The sequence below is a fragment of the Solanum dulcamara genome, chromosome 12 (assembly GCF_947179165.1).
Source record: "Solanum dulcamara chromosome 12, daSolDulc1.2, whole genome shotgun sequence".
Classification (NCBI taxonomy): Eukaryota; Viridiplantae; Streptophyta; class Magnoliopsida; order Solanales; family Solanaceae; genus Solanum; species Solanum dulcamara.
In genome coordinates this window covers 14,791,227-14,813,560 of record NC_077248.1, presented here as the reverse complement: position 1 = coordinate 14,813,560, position 22,334 = coordinate 14,791,227, and the positions used below count along the sequence as shown (strand labels likewise).

Below are 22,334 nucleotides of genomic sequence, written 5' to 3'. Positions count from 1 at the left end.
TTCTATCTTGATGATTATTATTTTCCTATCGTTTTACATATTCGTACATTCCGTGTACTAATACCATTTGGCCTACATCGTTTCATGATGCAAATACAGGTGATAAAGATCATCAACAAATGTATCGTTGAGGATCATTCTACTTTCAGTTATTGGTGAGTCCTCCCTGCATTTAGAGGATATCATTTATATTTTCCTTCTTTGGAGTTTAGTAATTTCTATTTCTTGAGGTAGTCATGAACTTGTCATTGGCACCATCTAGTTGAATAGTATAGATGCTTCATAGACTAGACAGTGATAGATTTAGAGTTGATGTTTCTATTTTTTGGATTTGTTTTCTTTAAAACTATTATCCTTTGAGTTGACTTGGGCCATTTTGGTTAAAGTTATTCTTCTAATATGGAATGATTTAGATTGTTGATTGAGATAGTCTACTAAGATGTATTTTTCTATCAAATTAAGTCTCCCGCTAAGTAAGTGAATGTGTGAGTAGGCCAAGTGGTTCGCTTGGGAGCCAACAATGATTTTTGAGTGTCAGCACTTTTAAGGTACCCTCCCGAGGAGTGACACATGATGCATGATAGACTAATCGGTTCTAAATAAAATAATCCTTAAAAACGAGGGAGGAACAAAGGATCAAGATATCATAATAAAGAGGCAATATGATTTTGAAGAGCCTATGATATAACAATGCATGAACCTCATGCGAGGGGGTAGGTACGTATCTTAAAATAATAAAGTGATGAGGTCTCAATAAGTTATGTCATACTGTGAATCGATATAAAATGATATATCATCGATGATATTTTTGATACAATATAGCGCACTATTGTAAAAGATTATAAATATCTGAATTCTATGATCTATTAAAATATGCTGATGTAGAAATGTTTATCAAGTGAAAGGTTGAATGATGCATCTTGGTAAGTGTAAAGCTTATTTGACTTGCTATCTCGACACTAGAAGATGTCATGCATTTATTATTGAATATTGTCATTTGACAAAATTGATATGAAATTATTTGATGGATTCAAAATACATAAAGCATATACAAATTTTTGAAAAACTTATTTATAATTCTCATATGGATTAAATTAATCAAGAATCTTTTGTATTGTTATGCAAGTTGATGACTTGAATTGCAACTCTTGAAGAGTTTTCAAAATACAATTGATTATTTGCTTAAAGAAGTTGAAGTGAGGAACTTGCAGAATTCTTTGATCCATAAGGGATAATTCATAAAAAAAGATAAAATGAAGAAATTTCGCCAAAGTTTTTCTACACACTTGAGCTCCCAAGAACGGTGATATCAACGTGTAACAAATTTGTTCAAGCTATAATATGGATGATTGTTCAAGAAATAATATGACAGATTTATTTATCAAGTCTCTACAAACTACAATTTTTGAGAAGATGGTGCACAAGCTTGAAATTCGAAGATTCAAGTATTTGGATTGATGTTCTTATTATGGAGAGTTAATATGCAACGTACTCGTTTTTTCTCACGAGATTTTATCCCACTGATTTTTTTTTATAAAGTTTTTAATAAAGCAGCCGAAATGCTTATTATTAGATATGTAAACTCTTTTTTCTTTCACTTACATTATTTCCTACTGAATTTTATCTTGTAAAATTTTAACGAGATACATAATCTATCAAATACACATTCAAATCTTTCCATCTCTAATACTCAAGAAATCTTCTGTTTTCTCCCCCATTTTCTTTCCTCTTGTTTTATATTGTTTCATAACAATTTAATTGTTTTATAAAGGACCAAAATTATAATAATAATGTGCTGGACAGATTAACAACAAATTAGGAGCACAACTCCTACTAGCACGTAATTTGCTGTGTGTTTATATTAATCAACCAGTTAACCCAAGAAAAATTCATAACCAAATATTTTTAGTTAGATTCTATTTCTAAATTTATTATTACTAATTTTTTGTTCTTCCATTTCTTGCTTATATTCCTCTTCTTTGCAGAATCCTATTTCCTTTTTTACCTACGATTTCTTGAAGAGTTCTTCACTGTGATACAAGAAAATCATTTAATTTTTGCAAAAATTGTGACGGAAGATTGGGCTAAAATAATCAAAGTTCCCTTTTAACCTTTCCCAATTTTATGAATTAGGGCTTCTGAAAGATGATGAAAATCTGGTTACCGGACTGTCTGATCGCCGATTAATCGGCGACCTTGTTCGGTGTTCGATTTTGTATGGAAACTCGGAGCCGGAAACGGACGGAGGCCACGTCATCAGCGCCTTCTGCTTCTTCTTCTTTGTCTTCTTCCTCTGGTCCCACCACACGCGCTGTCAAGAGAGCTCGTCTCACCACACGCGCCGCCTCAAACTCGATCTCAACTCGTTCCGTAGTCACAAATCGTTCGCAAGTCCCACTTCCGATGGACTCCACGAATGAGTCTTCCGGGTCGGGCACCCGAATCCGCCGGGGAAAGAATCACGGGTCGGATAAAAATAATCCAGAGAAGGGTAAGGAAAAAGAACACGAAATTAGGGATAGAGACAGAGATATCGGTTTGGACATGGATACTGATGGGGGTGATGAAGATGATAATGAAAGTGAAGGTGGTGCTGGGGTTTTGCACCATAATTTGACTTCAGCAAGTAGTGCACTTCAAGGATTGTTGAGAAAATTGGGTGCTGGTTTGGATGATTTACTGCCGAGTTCAGCAATGGTGTCCACTTCCTCGTCGCAACAGAACGGGCGTCTGAAGAAGATTTTATCGGGCTTGAGAGCTGATGGGGAAGAAGGGAAACAAATAGAGGCATTGACGCAGCTTTGTGTGATGCTTTCCATTGGAACAGAAGACTCGTTGAGCACTTTTTCAGTGGACTCTTTTGTACCTGTGCTGGTGGGGTTGCTTAATCATATGAGTAATCCTGATACTATGCTTCTCGCAGCTAGGGCGTTAACCCATTTGGTTGATGTTCTGCCATCTTCTTGTGCTGCTGTTGTGCATTATGGAGCGATTTCATGTTTTGTAGCTCGGCTGCTCACGATCGAATACGTGGACTTAGCTGAACAGGTGAAAAAGTTATTCCTTTGTGCCAAAGGGAATTGATTTCAGTGTATATTCTAATTACTGCGACTCTCTAGAATTGGGCCTTGTACTCAACAGCAATAATTGCATCTCAATCTGAAACTAGTTGGGGTTGGTTATGTGAATCATTCCATTTGGACTCATTTCATTCCAATGCTCAATAATTTGTATGTTTATGATAACATTAAGAGTTCTCTAGAAGTAGAATTCTCCATATAACATCCCTGCTAAGGGAATACGCCTTATAAGTGCTGCAGTTTGCTTAATATTGGCATTATGGAAATTTTAAGTTATGATGCTAATGTTTAGCTTTAACAGTCTCTACAAGCTTTAAAGAAGATATCTCAGGAAGATCCAACTGCCTGTTTGCGAGCAGGTGCACTCATGGCTGTGCTTTCGTATCTCGATTTCTTTTCCACTGGTGTTCAGGTAGCGAAGCTAATAAATTGTAAATGATTTTATTGACATAAGCCATTGATAGTTCCATTGATAGGTTGAATCTCATTCTGATCTTTTTGTCATTCTCCCATAGAGAGTAGCATTAGCAACTGCTGCTAATATGTGCAAGAAGCTGCCTTCGGATGCTGCTGACTTTGTGATGGAAGCTGTTCCATTGTTGACGAATCTCCTTCAGTATCATGATGCAAAGGTGAGATCATCATCACGTCCTAACAAAATCACAGGGAGATTTGTCAATTTTTTTGGGCTAAGTAAACTTATTTCCGTCCTTTTCGCTTCCTCAATTTGGTTAAGCCTTCTCTCTTTATCATTTTATTTCTTGGTGCTTGGATGTGTGTTTAGGTATTAGAGCATGCTTCTATCTGCTTGACCCGGATTGCTGAAGCATTTGCATTATCTCCAGAGAAGCTAGATGAACTCTGTAATCACGGACTTGTCACACAGGCTGCCTCCCTCATCTCAACCAGTAATTCTGGAGGTGGTCAGGCTTCACTCAGCACGGAAACTTACACAGTAAGTTCAGTTCTTGAATGTGTTGATCGTTTACACAGGGCTGTATTATGACTTGATTAGGTTTTCAGGGCTTGATCCGGCTTCTTTGTACGTGTGCCAGTGGCTCTCCATTAGGGGCTAAAACCTTGATGATGCTTGGTATCAGTGGGATCCTCAAGGACATTTTATCAGCCTCTGTCTCTATTTCACCTGCCTTGAGCAGACCTGCGGAGCAGGTTTGTGTGATAGTTTTAATTTTCGCAATCCACTGCTCGCTGTGTTTGTTAATATTGCCATAAGGGTGTGTTCAAGAGTATCAGAAAAAAGAAATATGAATTTTACTAAATTATAGAAATATTGGAACTATTGCATATTGAATATTGGATATTTGTGGCATGAGGAGACAGGATTAGATATTCTATGCATTTTCACGTGGATAAATGGAAGTGGACAATAACTGGGGGTTGAGCTTTAGTTTGTGGAATTAATTTTAGAAAACAGTAGGAGTCCTTTTGTGTTCTGTTTCTCTGTCTTTACTTTGTATTCCCCCAAGGAATAGATGTTCTACAAAAATACCGAGAAATTGCTGGAGTTTTTCTTGAGGGAATTAAAAGTACAGTCAAACTTTGCATGAAGAAAGTGTAATAAGATGATTGATACCGCACTCCATGTGATATTTATTAGCGGGGTCAGCCTTTTCTGTCAAAACAATGTTAGTAAGGCCATGGTGTGTCTCTGTCTAGAATGAAACACCTTAGTCCAGAATGTTTTTTTCACAATTGATAATAATGAGGATCTAGGTAGTTCGTTAACACTCAAAGGTGTATTTCTTTTTCTGCTCAGTTGTTACACTTCCATGGCAGCCCTGAGAACTTTCCTACTATTAGGCTGGGTAATTTTTGTTTGTGGGAATATTATTCATGTAATTTGCATGACACATAATCAAACAACTAGTTGAATTCAACCTCTTTCTGTAGCCACTTTCTGGGCATTGTGGTTCTTGCTTTTATGATAAATCCAAAATGCACATTTTTCTTGTTGTAGATTTTTGAGATTGTGAATTTGGCAAATGAACTACTTCCTCCGCTGCCTCAAGGAACCATCTCTCTTCCCGTCAGCACAAATTTGTTCATTAGAGGTCCTTTTATGAGGAAATCCTCTGCTAGTGGTTCTAGCAAACAGGAGGATCTGAATGCATCTTCTCAGGAGGTATCAGCTCGTGAGAAGCTATTGAATGATCAACCTGAACTTCTGCAACAATTTGGAACCGATCTCCTTCCTGTTCTGATCCAGGTTAGTAGTATAACTCTATGGATATATTACTCTCACCACCTTACCATAGTGGACAGACATTAGAGATGTGACTTGCTCGTTTTGCTGATCAGACATACGGATCCAGTGTAAATACAGCAGCACGCCACAAATGCCTCTCAGTTATTGGAAAACTTATGTATTTCAGTAATGCAGATATGATTCAGTGTTTAGTTAATGACACTAACTTGTCAAGGTATGTTGGGACCAAATTAAAGCTTGGTATTATTCTTCAACATTTGGCCAGTGGAAGCAATGTTTATCAATAGGACAATATTTCTTTCAATGATATTTTTCTCAGTGCGAGTTCCGAATGTAATGGTTGAATGTAATGTCTTAATAGTTTCTTGGCTGGGGTTTTGGCGTGGAAGGATCCCCAAGTATTGGTGCCCGCTCTTCAAATAGCAGAGATTCTAATGGAGAAGCTCCCTGGAGTTTTTGGCAAGATGTTTGTCCGGGAAGGTGTTGTTCATGCTGTAGATGCCTTGATGTTGTCTGGTTCTCATGTTTCTGCTCCTCCCCAGCCAACACGTGCTGAGAAGGAGAAACATAATCGACGCCGTAGCACTAATTCCAATACAGATGCAACTTCTGTTGAAGATCCTACTACTCCAGTTCCAAGTACTGGATCTCTGCCAAATTCAATGGAAATTCCGACTGTCAATTCTAGCCTTCGGATGTCGGTCAGTACATGTGCAAAAGCTTTCAAGGATAAATACTTCCCTTCAGATTCTGAGGCCGCTGAAGCTGGTGCCACAGATGATCTTATACGATTGAAAAATCTCTGCATGAAGTTGAATGCTGGTATTGATGAGCAGATAGCTAAACCTAAAGGAAAATCCAAAGCATTTGGTCCTCAGCTTGGGGATAGTTCTGTTGGAAAGGAAGAAAATTTGGCTGAAGTGATAGCTTCCATGATGGGGGAACTCAGCAAAGGGGATGGTGTTTCAACTTTTGAGTTCATTGGAAGTGGAGTTGTTGCTTCTTTGCTGAAATATTTTACATTTGCATACCTTTCTAAGGAAAGAATCTCTGATACTAGTATGTCTAGGCTTCGACAACAAGCAATCAGAAGATACAAGTCTTTTATTGCAGTTGCCCTTCCTGCTGGTGTTGATGGTGGAAGTATGGTTCCCATGACTGTTCTGGTCCAAAAGCTTCAAAATGCTCTATGTTCATTGGAGCGTTTTCCTGTTGTGCTGAGTCATAGTTCCAGATCATCGACTGGAAATGCACGTCTTTCTTCAGGTTTAAGTATTTTGTCTCAGCCATTTAAGCTGCGCCTTTGCAGAGCTCAAGGAGAGAAAACCCTCCGTGACTACTCTTCAAATGTTTTACTGATTGATCCTTTGGCAAGTTTAGTAGCTATTGAAGAATTCCTCTGGGCCCGAGTTGAGCGACCAGAGACTGGACAGAAAGCCTCTGCTTCTGCAGGAAACTCTGGGTCTGGGACTATACCTGCAGGAGGCAGTGCGTTATCTCCATCTATGTCCACTCCTGCCTCTGCATCTCGTCGTCATTCTGCTCGATCTAGGTCAGCAGTTAATATTAATGACAGTGATGGAAGCTCTTCAAAGGGCAAAGGTAAAGCGGTTTTAAAGCCTCCTCAAAAAGATGGCAGAGGAATTCAATCAAGAAATCCTTCTAGAATAAGAGCTGCCTTGGCGAAGGCCTTAACAGAGGAGGAACCTGTTAACGGGGACTCTAGTTCAGAGGTAATTTTGTTCACTTTATTATGGTTGTTATGCTCTGTATGTATGTATATTGAAGATGTTTGGCTTAGTAGTTGCTTGAGTTCACTTGGATTGAAGGAGTAATCTTGTACGGTTCTCAAATTTAACCTCAAGAGTTTAGAGCCATTAATTTTAGATTTCTTATTTTCTACTTTTTTCTCTTCGTGTCAACTATTTGTTGGTGAAATAGGATGATTGTTTAAAACAAGAAAGATAACACGGAACTTGTGAAGGTACCTCAAGTGTTTAGAGCCATTAATTTTAGATTTCTTATTTTCTACTTTTTTTCTCTACGTGTCAACTATTTGTTGGTGAAATAGGATGATTGTTTAAAACAAGAAAGATAACACGGAACTTGTGAAGGTATCCACCACATTAGTCCCTCTTATAATAGTATAACACTGATCAAGCCAGCAACAACAACAACATGCCCAGTGAAATCCCACTAAGTGGTGGGGTCTGGGAGGGTAGAGTGTACGCAAACCTTACTACTACTTCGATGAGGTAGGGGGGATATTTTCGAAAGACTCTTAACTCAAGTGAATCAAACCGAAGCAATAGAAGAGCAAAACAATGAAGAAAGCAATGTAGAAAACATAGCAGTTAATAAGAAAACTAGTGTACAATCGACAATAGAAGCAATAACAACAATAAAATAGTATGGGAAGTGAAACACAATAAACAACACATGGCTATAGATAATCAATAGCAAGAACTACAAGTTTATGACTATTGACTAGTGCTATGACATGCACTAAGAAGTCTAAACCCTTGCAAGGAAAAACCCACTCTACCCCTACTAACCTTTTATCCTAATACGTGACCTCCACTTCTTCCTATGTAGAGTTATGTCATTGGTAATATAAAGTTGTGCCATGTCCTATCTAATCACTTCTCTCCAATACTTCATCGGCCTACCTCTACCCCTTCATGCACCCACTACAACCAGCCTCTCGCACCTCCTTATTGGGGCGTCTGCGCACATTCTCTTCACATGTTCAAACCATCTTAGTCTCACTTCTCTCATTTTGTCCACCACAGAGGCCACTCTCACCTTCTCTTTGATAACCTCATTTATGATCTTTTCTCTCCTAGTGTGACCACACATTCATTTAAAAATCCTCAGCTGCGCAACGTGCATTTTCTGAACATGTGAGTTCTTGATTGGCCATTAATCCACCCCATATAATAAGGACGGTCTAACCACCACTCTATAGAACTTACCTTTAAGTTTAAGTGGTACACTCTTATCACACAAGACTCCAGAGGAAAACCTCCATTTCATCCATGCCACTCCAATGCGATATGTGACATCATCGTCGATATCCCCACTTCCCTGGATTACAGACCCATGATACATAAAACTCTCTCTTAGGAATAGTCTGTGCGGTAAGCCTCACTTCCACATCTGCTTTGTCCAACGCAACGCTGAATTTGCACTCCAAATATTTTATTTTGGTCATGCTCAATCTGAACCCTTTGGACTCCAGAGTTTGTCTCCAAATTTCCAAAATCACACTAACTCTGTTCCGCATCTCATCAATCAATACTATGTCGTCCGCAAATAACATACACCATGGAACCTTCTCTTGAATAGACTGTGCCAACTCATCCATCACCAAGGCAAATAGGAAAGGGCTAAGAACTGATCCCTAGTGCAGCCCTATCTTAACTGGGAAGTGTTCTGAGTCTCCTCCAACTGTTCTAATCCGAGTCTTGGTTCCACCACCGTACATGTTCTTTATCATTCTAATATAAACCATTGGGCACCTCTAGCCTCCAAGCACCGAAAGTTTAAAAAGGAATTGAGTGAACATCATTCCTCGGTACTTTGTCATAGGCCTTTTCAAGGTCATGAACACCATATGTAGCTCCCTCTTCATTTTCCTATATTTCTCTACTAGTCTTCGCATGAGATGGATGACTTTAATAGTCGATCGTCCCAGCATGAATATAAATTAATTCTCAAAAATGGACACCTCTCGTCTCAGCCTCATCTCCACCACTCTCTCCCAAACCTTCATAATGTGGCTTAGCAATTTGATACCCTTGTAGTTGTTACAGTTTTGGATATCATCTTTGTTCTTATACCATGGAACTATTGTACTCCACCTCCCTTCGTCAAGCATTTTTGCCTTCTTAAAAATAACATTAAACAACCCTGGTAACCACTCCATACCTGCCTTGTCCATGCTCTTCCAAAATTCCACCGGAATCTCATCGGGTCCGGTCACTCTTCCCCTACTCATCCTACTAATATCACGTTTAACTTCCTCAACCCTAAAACACTTACAGTACCCTACTCTGTGGAATTTACCTTCAAATTTTGGTGGTACCTTTTTATCACACAAGACTGAAGGAATCTAACATTTAGTTTAATAACTGAAACTTCCTCAAGTTAGTGTAATATCTTTAATTTCTCTCTAAAATTCTTGACATAATTAGCTTGTTGAAGGGGATCAAATTATTTTGTTGATCATACCTGTTGCGTTATTGAAAATTTGAGTTTTCCAGATGAAGCAAAGATATTTATGGGAAATCTTGATTCTTTTTGCTGGTGTCCTTGCTTACATTTTTTATCTACTAAAGTAGGGTTAATGGATTTTATGTCCACCTGAATGCTGACATTTTGCTGCTTGTTCTCATGCCAAGGATGACGGGCTGCATCCTTCTCTCATTGAACTTGACGATGCTTTGGTGATTGAGGACGATATGTCCGACGAAGATGAAGACGACCATGATGATGTATGTTGTTAGATTTCTCTATTTCTTTTGTTCTTTCTATTTTTCTTATTTTTGGTTTAACTTGTTTAAATGGTATTAACTTGATCTCCATCTTTAAGGGTTCAAAGTCTTCTTGAACACTGTTAGGCAAAGGAAATTACTTTAGATTAAAAGCTGCATCAGTGTTCTAAGCTTTTGATTTACTGATTCTTAAAGATGCATCAGTGTCAACTAATGAAATTAACTTTTCCCTTTAGTGCTAGGAGTATAACTAGAAGTAGATAATTTTTTAAAATGGTGGCCATGGGGAACTAACCCCTGGGCTGTTTTAATTGGGTTGGAAAAAAGAAAAGTCTTCCCAGATGAGTCGAAATCATTTGGTGATTATTTCCCATTTGTCCAAGCCTTGGTGGATAGAGTTATCCGGTACATGTATTGGTGAGAGGTAGCGAGTACTTCGTGGAATTAGTTGAGGTGTGTGCAAGTTGTGGCTTGGACACAACGGTTATTAGAAAAAAGAAAAGCCTGATGAAAAAGATTGTATTAGAAAACAAACATGAGCTCAGTGTGATTGTGGATTAGGATTCAAGTAAAGAATGGGACTTGGTCTGGGGTAGTATGTGGTGTTTCCATCAAAGGGATTTTTGGTTTGGTGTTCTCTTAATATAGGATAAATATGTTCTATTATAGCAAGGAGTTTTTGAGAAATGGAATTGTGAAAGCTCTTACGTTGAGGAAATCATGAGGGATAATTAAGCAGGGACTATGGATGGGTGTGGGCAAACTTTTGTCCTACATTTGATTCTTGAATTAAGCATGGATTTGACAATGAAATAATTTTTTTTGGCACAATCAAAGTCTTTCCCTTATATTTTGTAACTGAAAGTGTTTGAACGGTGAAATGAGTAAGATTTCCTTTGAGGGGAGGGATTGGGGAAGATATGAATTGAATATTTCAAAAAGGCATCTATTTATGAACTGCTTTTTTCCCTGGGGCAGGAGAGGGGGAGGGAGGGGTTATACTTTCTTTCCCGTATATGCATAATTTTATCCTTTTCTTGATGTATCACTCTGAAAAGCTCTTTCAGTGTTAGATATAGATGGTGCAAATATTGTATTAGTGACATTCTTATTTTTTCTCCCCATTTTCCAGGTGCTGAGGGATGATCGTCTTCCTCTTCCTGTCTGCATGGCAGATGAAGTGCATGATGTTAAATTGGGAGACTCTTCGGAGGATAGCCCTCTTGCACAGACACCAACTGGTAGCAATACAAATGCTGGTGGTGGTTCTAGGAGCAGAATTGCTTCTGCTCGGGGATCTGATTCCGTTGTGTTCAGAAGTAGGAATTCCTATGGTTCAAGGGGCGCAATGTCATTTGCTGCTGCTGCTGCCATGGCTGGTCTTTCATCTGCTAGTGGTAGAGGTGTGAGAGGCGCCAGAGATCGGCACGGGCATCCTCTACTCGGCTCTGGTGATCCACCAAAACTAATATTTTCTGTTGGTGGGAAGCCGCTTAATAGGCACTTGACTATCTACCAGGCTATCCAGCGGCAGCTTGTTCTAGACGAGGATGATGATGAGAGATATGGTGGCAATGATTTTGTATCTAGTGACGGAAGCAGGGTTTGGAGTGATATTTACACCATCACATACCAAAGGGCAGACAACCCAGCTGAGAGGCCGATGAATGGGTCTGGGAGTTCAAGTTCCAAGTCTGCGAAAACCAGTTCTTCGACAAGTTCCAGTGCTGATCCTTCATTGCTTCGAGCATCATTGTTAGATAGTATATTGCAGGGAGAACTTCCTTGTGATCTGGAGAAAAGTAACCCTACTTACAGTATTTTGTACCTCTTACGTGTATTGGAGGCGCTGAATCAGCTTGCCCCCCGTTTGCGAGTCCTGTCCATGATTGACGATTTCTCTGAAGGAAAAATTTCCAGTCTAGATGAGCTCAGTACTACGGGTATCAAAATTCCTTCTGAGGAATTTGTCAATAGTAAGCTCACTCCGAAATTGGCACGACAGATCCAGGATGCTCTTGCACTTTGTAGTGGGTCTCTTCCAGCTTGGTGTTGCCAGTTGACCAATGCCTGCCCATTTCTTTTTCCATTTGAGACTCGGCGCCAGTACTTCTATTCAACTGCTTTTGGGTTGTCACGTGCTTTATATAGGCTGCAGCAACAGCAAGGTGCTGATGGTAATGGATCTACTCATGAGAGAGCAGTTAGGGTTGGTAGATTACAGCGCCAGAAAGTTCGTGTCTCAAGGAACCGCATTCTGGATTCTGCTGCAAAAGTAATGGAGATGTACTCTAGCCAAAAAGCTGTTCTTGAAGTTGAATATTTTGGTGAAGTTGGTACTGGCCTGGGTCCTACACTGGAGTTTTATACCCTCATAAGTCACGATCTACAAAAACTTGGACTTGGAATGTGGAGATCAGGTTTATCATCAACGTCAAATGGACATTCTATGGAAGTTCATATAGATAATAAATTAAGTGGGGGTGATAGAGATCTTGTCCAAGCACCTCTTGGATTATTCCCACGTCCCTGGTCACCACATACTGGTACTGTTGATGGAGGTCAATTCTATAAGGCAATTGAATATTTCCGCTTGCTTGGACGTGTTATGGCGAAAGCTCTTCAAGATGGACGGCTTTTGGACCTTCCACTGTCCATGGCCTTCTATAAGCTTGTTCTTGGCCAAGTAAGCTCCCCTGCTCTTCATTACACACTTGTCCTCTGTGATCAGTTGTTGCACCCGCCGGTGCATCTTATCTTTTCCGCTAACGGTTCTAACTTGAAACACTTCAGGAACTTGATTTGTACGATATTCTTTCTTTTGACGCCGAACTGGGGAAGACTTTGCAAGAGTTGCAAGCTCTTGTCAGTCGAAAGCAATATATAGAATCAATAGAAGATCAGAACCTAGACAAATCTTCTGACATGCGTTTCCGTGGGACTCCAGTTGAGGATCTTTGTTTAGATTTCACACTTCCTGGCTATCCTGAATATGTTCTTAAAGCAGGCGATGAGAATGTGAGCCGCGATATCTTGGATTTTCTTTGATTTTTTTTTGTTTCTTCGTTTTTTATTTTTAGTATTTGACTGATGAAGTCCTTCAATTGCATGAGTTTCCATTAATATTTCTATTAATACCTTAAATGGAATTCGCAGGTGGATCTCAGTAACTTGGAGGAATACATTTCTTTGGTAGTTGATGCTACTGTCAAGACTGGAATCAGGCAGCAAATGGAGGCCTTTAGATCTGGCTTCAATCAGGTTTGCTGCTTGAGGATATTTTTTCTAGAGAACTTAAAAGAGCCAGATGATCTTTTGGGTTAAAAAAGCGTAGTGGGACAATCTGACAGTTTCCTTATTCAGATTATTGTTTCTTTATTAATGCGTTAGCAATTTAGATACACCTGGAGATAATTTTATATCTAATAATAAATAACTTTTAGCCTTCACAACTTTCAGGTTTTCGACTATTCAACTCTACAAATATTCTCTCCTTCAGAGCTGGACTATCTATTATGTGGCCGTAGAGAGCTGTGGAAGGTAATATCTGTTCTCATGAATCTGCTCATTATGAAAAGACCTACTTATCCTGTATTTGGTTGAATGTATTATATTCTTTTTGTGATGCAGCCTGAGACACTAGTAGATCACATTAAATTCGATCATGGGTACACATCCAAGAGCCCTCCCATTATTCACGTAAGTTTTTGTTCTTCAGCTGTTGGTGAAAGTAAACTGCCTGAAACAGTGACGATTTGCTGTTCTTCATCATTCACTTCTATTTGTTTCAAGTTGATGACTTGTAATAAATTCTTCTTCTCAGTTACTAGAGATTATGGGAGAGTTCACACCTGAGCAGCAACAAGCATTCTGTCAGTTTGTCACTGGTGCTCCCCGGCTCGCCACAGGTGGTCTTGCTGCTTTGAATCCTAAGTTGACAATTGTGAGGAAGGTATGGCTGTAGCTAAAATTTAAGTGTGCCTATTTGCTCCATCTCTTTATTTCAGTGACTGACCATACCATTCATATCTTTGGAACAGCATTCATCCAGTGCTGGCAATGCAGCTCACAACAGTAATGCTCCATTAGAATCTGCAGATGAAGACCTACCCAGTGTGATGACATGTGCTAATTACTTGAAACTCCCTCCCTATTCTACTAAGGTAGAGTTTCTCTAATTACTATAGGCGCATGTTGTACTTCCCTTTTGTCAATCAATTCTTTATTTTCCCCAAGTTAAGCGTTATTTCACTCCGCAGGAGATCATGTGCAAGAAGATACTCTATGCCATTAATGAAGGTCAAGGATCATTTGATTTGTCGTAAGTCAAAGTGACTAATAGACTTGTTTATACAACTCGAGAGAATTGGTGCTTCTGGTCATTGATAATGGTGACGTCAACCATCATCTTCAAACTAACAATAGTAAGGTCTGTAAGCATCTGGAGGCATTGATATGATTCTCTGTCTACTCGTTTCTGCAACCTTTATTATTTAATTAGGATTGTTTCATCAGGTTTCAGTTTTCAGTTTTCAGGTAAGTTATTTAAGATTGCATATCAAATGTTTGTTTGTTGTCTAAAACATTGTAATTTAGCTTGCTGATTTACGTGCCTTGAACGTAGTATTGCTTCATTAAAAAAATTTAAGTGTTGCTGCCTGCTTTTTGGCCTTTTAATTTCACAGCTGACATGGAAGCCTTGTTCAAGATTTCTCCGGGGTTCTTTCTGCTGCTGTGAAGCTTGTTCAAGTTTTCTGCCGGAGTTCCTTCTGTTGTAAATGTTAGTAAATACGTAGCAAGATTCTCCTTTCATTTTTGATTTATTAAGTTGGTGAAGTACATTAGTGTAAGGTCACAATGTTGCCTTCTTCCCTTTGCTTCTCTTAGATTTAAAATTATACACCTTTGGCATTTTAGCTTATTTTTAATACATTATAATAAATTCCACCGAGTCCGACGCATTTCATGTTCCTTGTGTACTGCTTCTCCAAAAATGATTGTTTTGAAGTATGCTGAAGTTTTCATCTTTAATTGTAAAAAAAAAAAAGAAAAGGCCAGCTTGATTAGATGTAGTTCTTTTGAGAGAGTTGTGGTAGTATTGGGATCTATTAAAGAATCGAACCCACACCATTTTCTTTTAATTCTTGTGTTTGGTATCTTGAAATTTACAGAGATGTGATCCTACAGCATTTTTCAAAAAAATATAAAGTTGATCTTGTGTTTGGGTTTAAAGATAGAAACCAGTGAGCTTGTTTAGATTCTGAAATAGACTTCACTACTTATCATATGACAATTGTATTTGATCAATGAATAATGATCGGAAAGGGGTTAAAAATACCTTTGGACTATCCGAAAAGGTTTAAATATACTCCTTATTCATTTATTGGGCTAAAAATATTCCTCAGTCAACCTTTTTAGCATACTATTACCCTTATAACTAACAAAATTTTATTTTTGTTATAAAATAAACTAATTTAGCAAAATAAGCAGAAAGTAAGAGAAAATAGAAAGGAGCAGATGAGAGAATTTCATTTATTCTGTGTGCCCATTTTCATTGCCAAAATATGGCAATTTATAGCCAAAGAAAGGAGAACAAGTTGTGGACAACTTGCCTAGTGGGCTCCACTACATCAACTTGCCCACTACATGGACATCAACTACATATCCTTTCATAACTTTACAAGAAACAATATAAATAGTTATTTTGAACACCCATAAATGTTGTGCCTCATTAAAATTTTACTAGAAAAAACTTAGTGAAAAAAAACCCAGTGAAGGAAAAAGAGTACACACATCTGGTAATACGCCTTGAGTGTTGCCTCATTAAAAACCTTATCAGAAAAACCTAGTGGGACAAAACTTTGGCTAAGAAAAAAAAATACAGTGCATATTATACTTCCCCTGATGAAAACTTCATTTGATATTTTTGAGACGACGCATTTCGATCTTATATCCTAGCTTCTCAAAAGTTGATGTTGGTAATGCCTTTGTGAATAAATCTACAAGATTATCACTCGAACGAACATCGTATACAACGTTTTTAGGGGATGTTACATATAAATACCACCTTATTTCCTCATTTTATTCATCAAGCTTTCTCAAACAAATCTTCTCTCTATACACTTCTTTATACATTCTCAAATATAGTTTTAGTTCTTAGTAGTGAAGAAATACTATTCCGGTGATTCATATACTCCGGGTAGTACACAAAACGTTCCGACAAGGAGAGAAACTAGGACTCAAGAGTGTTCATTAAGTCTTTCGGTACCAACTAAAGCTTCGGTTTGCAGGTATGTAAGGCTTTAATGAGAGTATTCCTTCCACTCTCATGTCTAAATTATTTTAATTATATGATAAATTATATTTATTTTCTTTAAGCTCTACTCTAAGTTATGTGTGTATTTATCCATGGGTTCTTCCACCATGTAGTCCAAAAACTCTTTCAATTAAGTCTCTTGATTTCAAGTAATATTTTCTTATGGTAATTCTTATTTTTACTTAATAGTATGAATCATGGTTAAACTAATGATTATTGGTCTATTTTGATGCAACATAATTTTATATGTATGAATTGATGGTTTACAAGTAATTCCTCTATTTATCTATTTAAAGGTTCTTGAAATTCATGGTGGGTTGTTTAAAGCATGATTTTTAATTAATGGATTTCAAAGTATTTATGTATATTTATTTACATACATATTTGCAAGTTGAAGTAATTTGAACCCACCTAGTTTTACTATGTTTTTAATAAAGTTTGACTTGAAAGCTTTGACTCCAAATAAATGTTTATGAAAGCAATATCTATGATAAAAAAGGGAGTCTTATGAAATGAAAGAATGATGAAATGATATGAATGATGAATTCTTTATGCAATAAGGACAATTCTTGCATATTTGAATTATCAAATGTTTTAATGAGCTATTCTACCGAATATGATGTTTGAATTCTCAAGTTATATGCTATGAATATTTTGAAGTATTAAACTATTCCGTGGGATTGACTTAGCACCGAATGAGGCATTGAGGTGGGATTCGGTAAGGGAATCCTAGTAGCAATCCCTTGTCTCATTAACTATGTGCCAACATAGGAGCCCTTGTAGGCTTAGGCTAATGGATCCATAAATAACCCTTAAAGTTAAAGTTAAAGAAATGAATGAAGTTGACGGAGTTCTACCTGGCAAGTATTCTCCCCGACCAACGTAGGGGGTTATGTTGGATTCCATGTAATAGCTCACATGGTCTTAAATGTCGGTTATGGTTATTTTCCCACAAAATGAATGTTTTAAAAGATATCCATATGATTTATTATGCATGTATTACATTATGTTCCATATTAAATAAATATTATAATATTTCCTCAATGTTCATGCATCCTTACATACTTAGTACATTCAAAGTACTAACGCATACTCTTTTGCCTACATGATATCACCATGTAGGGATCGGTGCTCCTCCTCGTTCTCCTCCACGTGGCTAGTTGATATTCCATTGAAGACTACTTTTGGTGAGTTCCCATGTTCCGGGAACAATACTCCTTTATCTTTTTAGTTTATGATATGTTAAGATATTTTATTATGGAATTTATTCTATTATGATTGAGGGTGAGCTAAAGACTTGTCTTAGCCCCATTAAATCTAATAGTTAGAGGTATTGTTGGACATATGTAAGTTGAAGATTTACTATTATGATTTCCGCTTGTTTATCATCATTACCTATGAAAGGCTAAAAGAATGCTAAGAGGCTTGATTGAGGTACTTTTGGGTACCTCATTCGCCGTGTCACATCTAGGCCCTAGGCTTGGATCGTGACAAACTTGGTATCAGAGCCCGAGGTTTTAAATGATCCTTGGAGTCCAACATACTGCGTCAAATAGGGTCTTGTTCATGGTTGTGAAGCGCGCCACAATTATGAATAAGAGACTATGAGGCATTTAGGAAAATTTTCACTTCTTTCAAATTCATGTCGTGCCTTAGAGTGTCCTAAGCTTTCCTTTAACTAACGAACCATTTTGTGTTCTCTAGCTAATGACTCGTGGAAGACCACCTCGAAGAGCAAGGGTTGACCATGAGGACCAAACTCCTCCGATTCCTAATGCCCAACATCATGAGGACGGGGTAACCCATGCCGAGTTTCGCAGTGTTATTACTTTGTTAGCTCAAGTCGTAGCTAACCAAGGGAATCTAGGTGTTCCTCCTCCCCAAATGCAAAATCCAGCCTCTAGAATTCGAGATTTCCAAAGGATGAATCCACCTGAGTTCGATGGTTCTAAACTAGATGAGGACCCTATGGAGTTCATTAATGAGATATACCAGATTGTGGCTATCATGGGTGTGCCACCAAATGAGAAGGCCGAGCTAGTGGCCTATCAACTCAAAGGTGTAGCTCGAGTGTGGTACGAACAATGGGTTATTGAGAGGGATGAAGAAATAGGATCGATAGGATGGGAAGAGTTCAAAGGTGCCTTCCTAGACCGCTTCTTCCCATTAGAGCTAAGGGAGGCCAAAATCCAAGAGTTCATCAACCTCCGTCAAGGAAGTATGAGCGTGAGGGAGTATGCTCTCAAATTCACTAAGTTGTCAAAGTATGCTCCTTTTATGGTCTCCGACCCAAGAGCTAGGATGAGCAAGTTTATTTCCGGTGTCTCAAGCTTGGTGTCCAAGGAGTGCAAAACGGCCATGTTGGTCAAGGAGATGGACATCTCTCGGTTAATGACTTACGCAGAACAAATCGAAGAAGAGAAGCTTAGAGAGAGATCAAGGGGGTTCAAAAAGGCTAGAATGGATGGTGGAGGGTTTAACCCTCAAAGGTCCGATCATGGTAACAATGGCAAAGGTCAAGGTGGGCAACGATTTGTGGGACAAGGTTCCACCAATACTCCTCCTCCAAAGTTCAACAAGGACAAGAGTGGTAAACCAATGATTCCAAGAGAGAATGTTGCTACTCAAACTTTCCCCACTTGCAAGAAGTGTGGAAGGACTCACAAAGGGGAATGCTTAGCCGGCTCCAATGCATGCTTTAAGTGTGGCAAGCTGGGCCACCATGCTAAGGATTGTAGAGATGGTAGTGGTAGGACTCAAGGACAAATTGCTCATGGTCAACAAGTCCAAGGAGGTGTCCAACGCACCAACCGCTTTTAAGCCTTGCATGGGAGATAAGAGGTTGAGGATGCACCCAATGTCATTACCGGTATGTTAAAGGTCTTTTCTTTTGATGTGTATGCACTATTAGATCCGGGTGCAAATTTATCTTTTGTTACTCCATTCCTTGCTAATAGATTTGATGTTTTACCTGAAATGTTATTAGAACCTTATTTGGTGTCTACCCCTGTTGGTGAGTCAGTTATTGCTAGAAAGGTCTATAGGGGTTGCCTTGTGTCTATCTTGCATAAAGTTATTCCTTGTGATCTCATTGAGCTTGACATGATAGATTTCGATGTCATTCTTGGGATGGATTGGTTACATGCATCTTATGCTTCCATAGATTGTAGGAATCGTCGAGTTAAGTTCCAATTTCCAAATGAGCATGTTATTGAATGGCAGGGTCGTGATTCGGTGGTGAAGGGTCAGTTTATTTCTTATCTTAAGGCTCGCAAAATGATTTCTAAGGGATGTATTTACCATATTGTGAGGGTTAGGGATGTCAACTCCAAAAGTCCTTCTCTTGAGTCAGTTCCTATAGTCAATGAATTCCCCGATGTCTTTCCTGATGACCTTCCTGGTGTCCCTCCCGAAAGGGAAGTTGATTTTGATATCGATCTCCTCCCCGATACCCAACCTATCTCTATTCCTCCTTACCGCATGGCCCCAGCAGAATTGAAAGAGCTGAAGGAACAATTAAAGGACTTGTTAGAGAAGGGGTTCATAAGACCAAGTATTTTGCCATGGGGTGCTCCCGTTCTATTTGTAAGAAAGAAGGATGGGTCACTTCGAATGTGCATAGACTATCGGCAATTAAATAAGATGACCATTAAGAACAAGTACCCACTCCCTAGAATAGATGACTTGTTTGATCAATTACAAGGGGCAAGTCACTTCTCTAAGATCGACCTTCGGTCCGGCTACCACTAACTACGGGTAAGGGAGTGTGACATTCCCAAAACAGCCTTCTGAACAAGGTATGGTCACTATGAGTTTGTGGTGATGAGTTTTGGGTTGACGAATGCACCGGCGGTGTTTATGGACTTGATGAATAGGGTGTTCAAACCTTACCTTGATACCTTTGTAGTGGTCTTCATTGATGATATTTTAATTTACTCTCGGGGTGAGGAAGAACATAAAAATCACTTGAGAGTTGTTCTTCAAACATTGAGGGATAAACAATTATTTGGAAAATTTAGTAAGTGTGAATTTTGGTTAAAGGAGGTAGCATTTCTTGGTCACATAGTGTCCGGTGATGGAATCAAGGTTGATCCTAAGAAAATAGAGGCAGTCAAAAATTGGCCTAGACCATTATCTCCTTCAGATATTAGGAGCTTCTTAGGTCTAGCCGGGTACTATAGAAGGTTCGTCAAAGGCTTTTCTTTCATTTCATCTCCTATGACAAAATTGACCCAAAAGAAATCCAAATTCATATGGACAGATGAGTGTGAGAAGAGTTTCCAGACCTTAAAAGATCGACTTACCTCTGCTCCTATTTTGACTCTCCCAGAAGGATTAGAAGGGTTTGTAGTTTATTGTGATGCTTCAAAGATTGGTTTAGGTTGTGTCTTAATGCAAAAAGGCAAGGTAATAGCCTATGCTTCTAGGCAATTAAAGGTGCATGAGCGCAACTACCCTACCCATGACCTTGAATTGGCGGCTGTTGTTTTTGCTTTGAAGATTTGGAGGCATTACCTCTATGGGGTGCATGTGGATGTGTATACTGATCATAAGAGTCTTCAATATGTGTTCACCCAAAAGGACCTTAATCTAAGGCAAATGAGGTGGCTAGAACTCCTTAAGGACTATGACATGAGTGTGCACTATTATCCGGGTAAAGCCAATGTGATTGCTGATGCACTTAGTAGAATTTCTATGGGGAGTGTGGCCCATGTGGATGAAAGGAAGAGGGAGTTGGTGAAAGATGTTCACCGATTGGCTAGATTAGGGGTGAAGTTGGGTAGTACTAATGATGGGGGTATGGTTGTTCAAAATAGGTCTGAATCCTCTTTGGTGGTGGATGTTAAAACAAAGCAAGATCTTGACCCAAAGTTTATTGAGTTAAAGAAGTTGGTAAAGGAAAAGAAGATAGAGGTCTTTTCCCAAGGGGGAGATGGGGTTCTATACTACCAAGGTCGGATATGTGTTCCAGATGTAGATGGCCTAAGGAGTTTGATCTTGATGGAGGCTCATAATTCTAGATACTTCATTCATCCCGGTTCAACAAAAATGTATCGAGACTTAAAGGAGTTGTATTGGTGGGGTGGCATGAAGAAGGACATAGCAAGGTTTGTGTCCGAATGTACAAATTGCCAACAAGTGAAGGCCGAACATCAAAGGCCAGGTGACCTAGCCCAAGACATTGAAATCCCTACTTGGAAGTGGAAAGATGTGAATATGGATTTTGTAGTGGGTTTGCCTCATACCCGGAAGCGTCATGACTCGATTTGGGTAATTATTGATAGAATGACTAAGTCAGCTCACTTCCTATCGATTAAAACTTCCTATAGTGCCGAAGACTATGCCAAGTTGTATATTCGGGAGTTGGTGAGGTTGCATGGTGTGCCGTTATCCATTATTTCGGATCGTGGTACCCAATTCACTTCTCACTTCTGGAGATCATTTCAAAAAGGCCTCGGTACTAAGGTAAAGTTGAGCATAGCATTCCATCCTCAAATGGATGGGCAAGCCGAAAGGACGATTCAAACACTAGAGGATATGTTAAGGGCTTGTGTGTTGGAGTTTAAAGGGAATTGGGATGATCATCTACCTCTCATCGAGTTTGCCTATAATAATAGTTACCACTCATGTATTGAGATGGCGCCGTTTGAGGCTTTGTATGGGAGACGATGTAGATCACCAGTTGGTTGGTTCGAAGTAGGCGAGATGACCTTGTTGAGCCCCGATTTGGTACTTGATGCTTTAGAGAAGGTGAAGATCATTAGAGAAAGGTTGAAAATGGCTCAAAGTCGTCAAAAGTCCTATTCTGACACTAGAAGAAGGGATCTTGAGTTTAATGTGGATGATTGGGTGTATCTGAAGGTTTCACCCATGAAAGGTGTGGTTCAATTTGGTAAGAAAGGGAAATTGAGCCCTAGATATGTAGGGCCTTATAGAATCGTGAGACGTGTTGGTAAGGTTGCATATGAGTTGGAATTACCATTGGAAATGGCCATGGTTCATCCGGTGTTTCACGTGTCTATGTTGAAAAAATGTGTGGGTGATCCTATTTCCATTCTACCTATGGGAGTAGTGAATATTGAAGAAAACTTGACCTATGAAGAAGTTCCTGTAGAAATTTTGGACTGGCAAGTTAAGATATTGAGGAACAAAGAAGTTGCATCTGTTAAAGTCCTTTGGAGGAATCAACAAATAGAAAGTGCAACATGGGAAGC

General features: G+C 38.9%; 1 protein-coding gene across 1 annotated transcript; it reads left to right on the top strand.

Annotated features, from left to right (window-relative positions):
- The first annotated feature begins 1,936 nt into the window (after positions 1–1,936).
- On the top strand, positions 1,937–14,769 carry LOC129876926 (E3 ubiquitin-protein ligase UPL3-like). Its single transcript, XM_055952401.1, has 18 exons — positions 1,937–3,048; positions 3,382–3,492; positions 3,596–3,712; positions 3,865–4,035; positions 4,104–4,250; positions 5,059–5,307; positions 5,400–5,521; positions 5,669–7,040; positions 9,711–9,803; positions 10,936–12,489; positions 12,597–12,821; positions 12,960–13,064; positions 13,263–13,343; positions 13,434–13,502; positions 13,627–13,755; positions 13,844–13,966; positions 14,063–14,232; positions 14,489–14,769. The coding sequence occupies exons 1-17, from the start codon at positions 2,218–2,220 to the stop codon at positions 14,126–14,128; spliced, it is 5,565 nt and encodes a 1,854-aa protein (XP_055808376.1). The 5' UTR covers positions 1,937–2,217; the 3' UTR covers positions 14,129–14,232; positions 14,489–14,769.
- Positions 14,770–22,334: the final 7,565 nt, after the last annotated feature.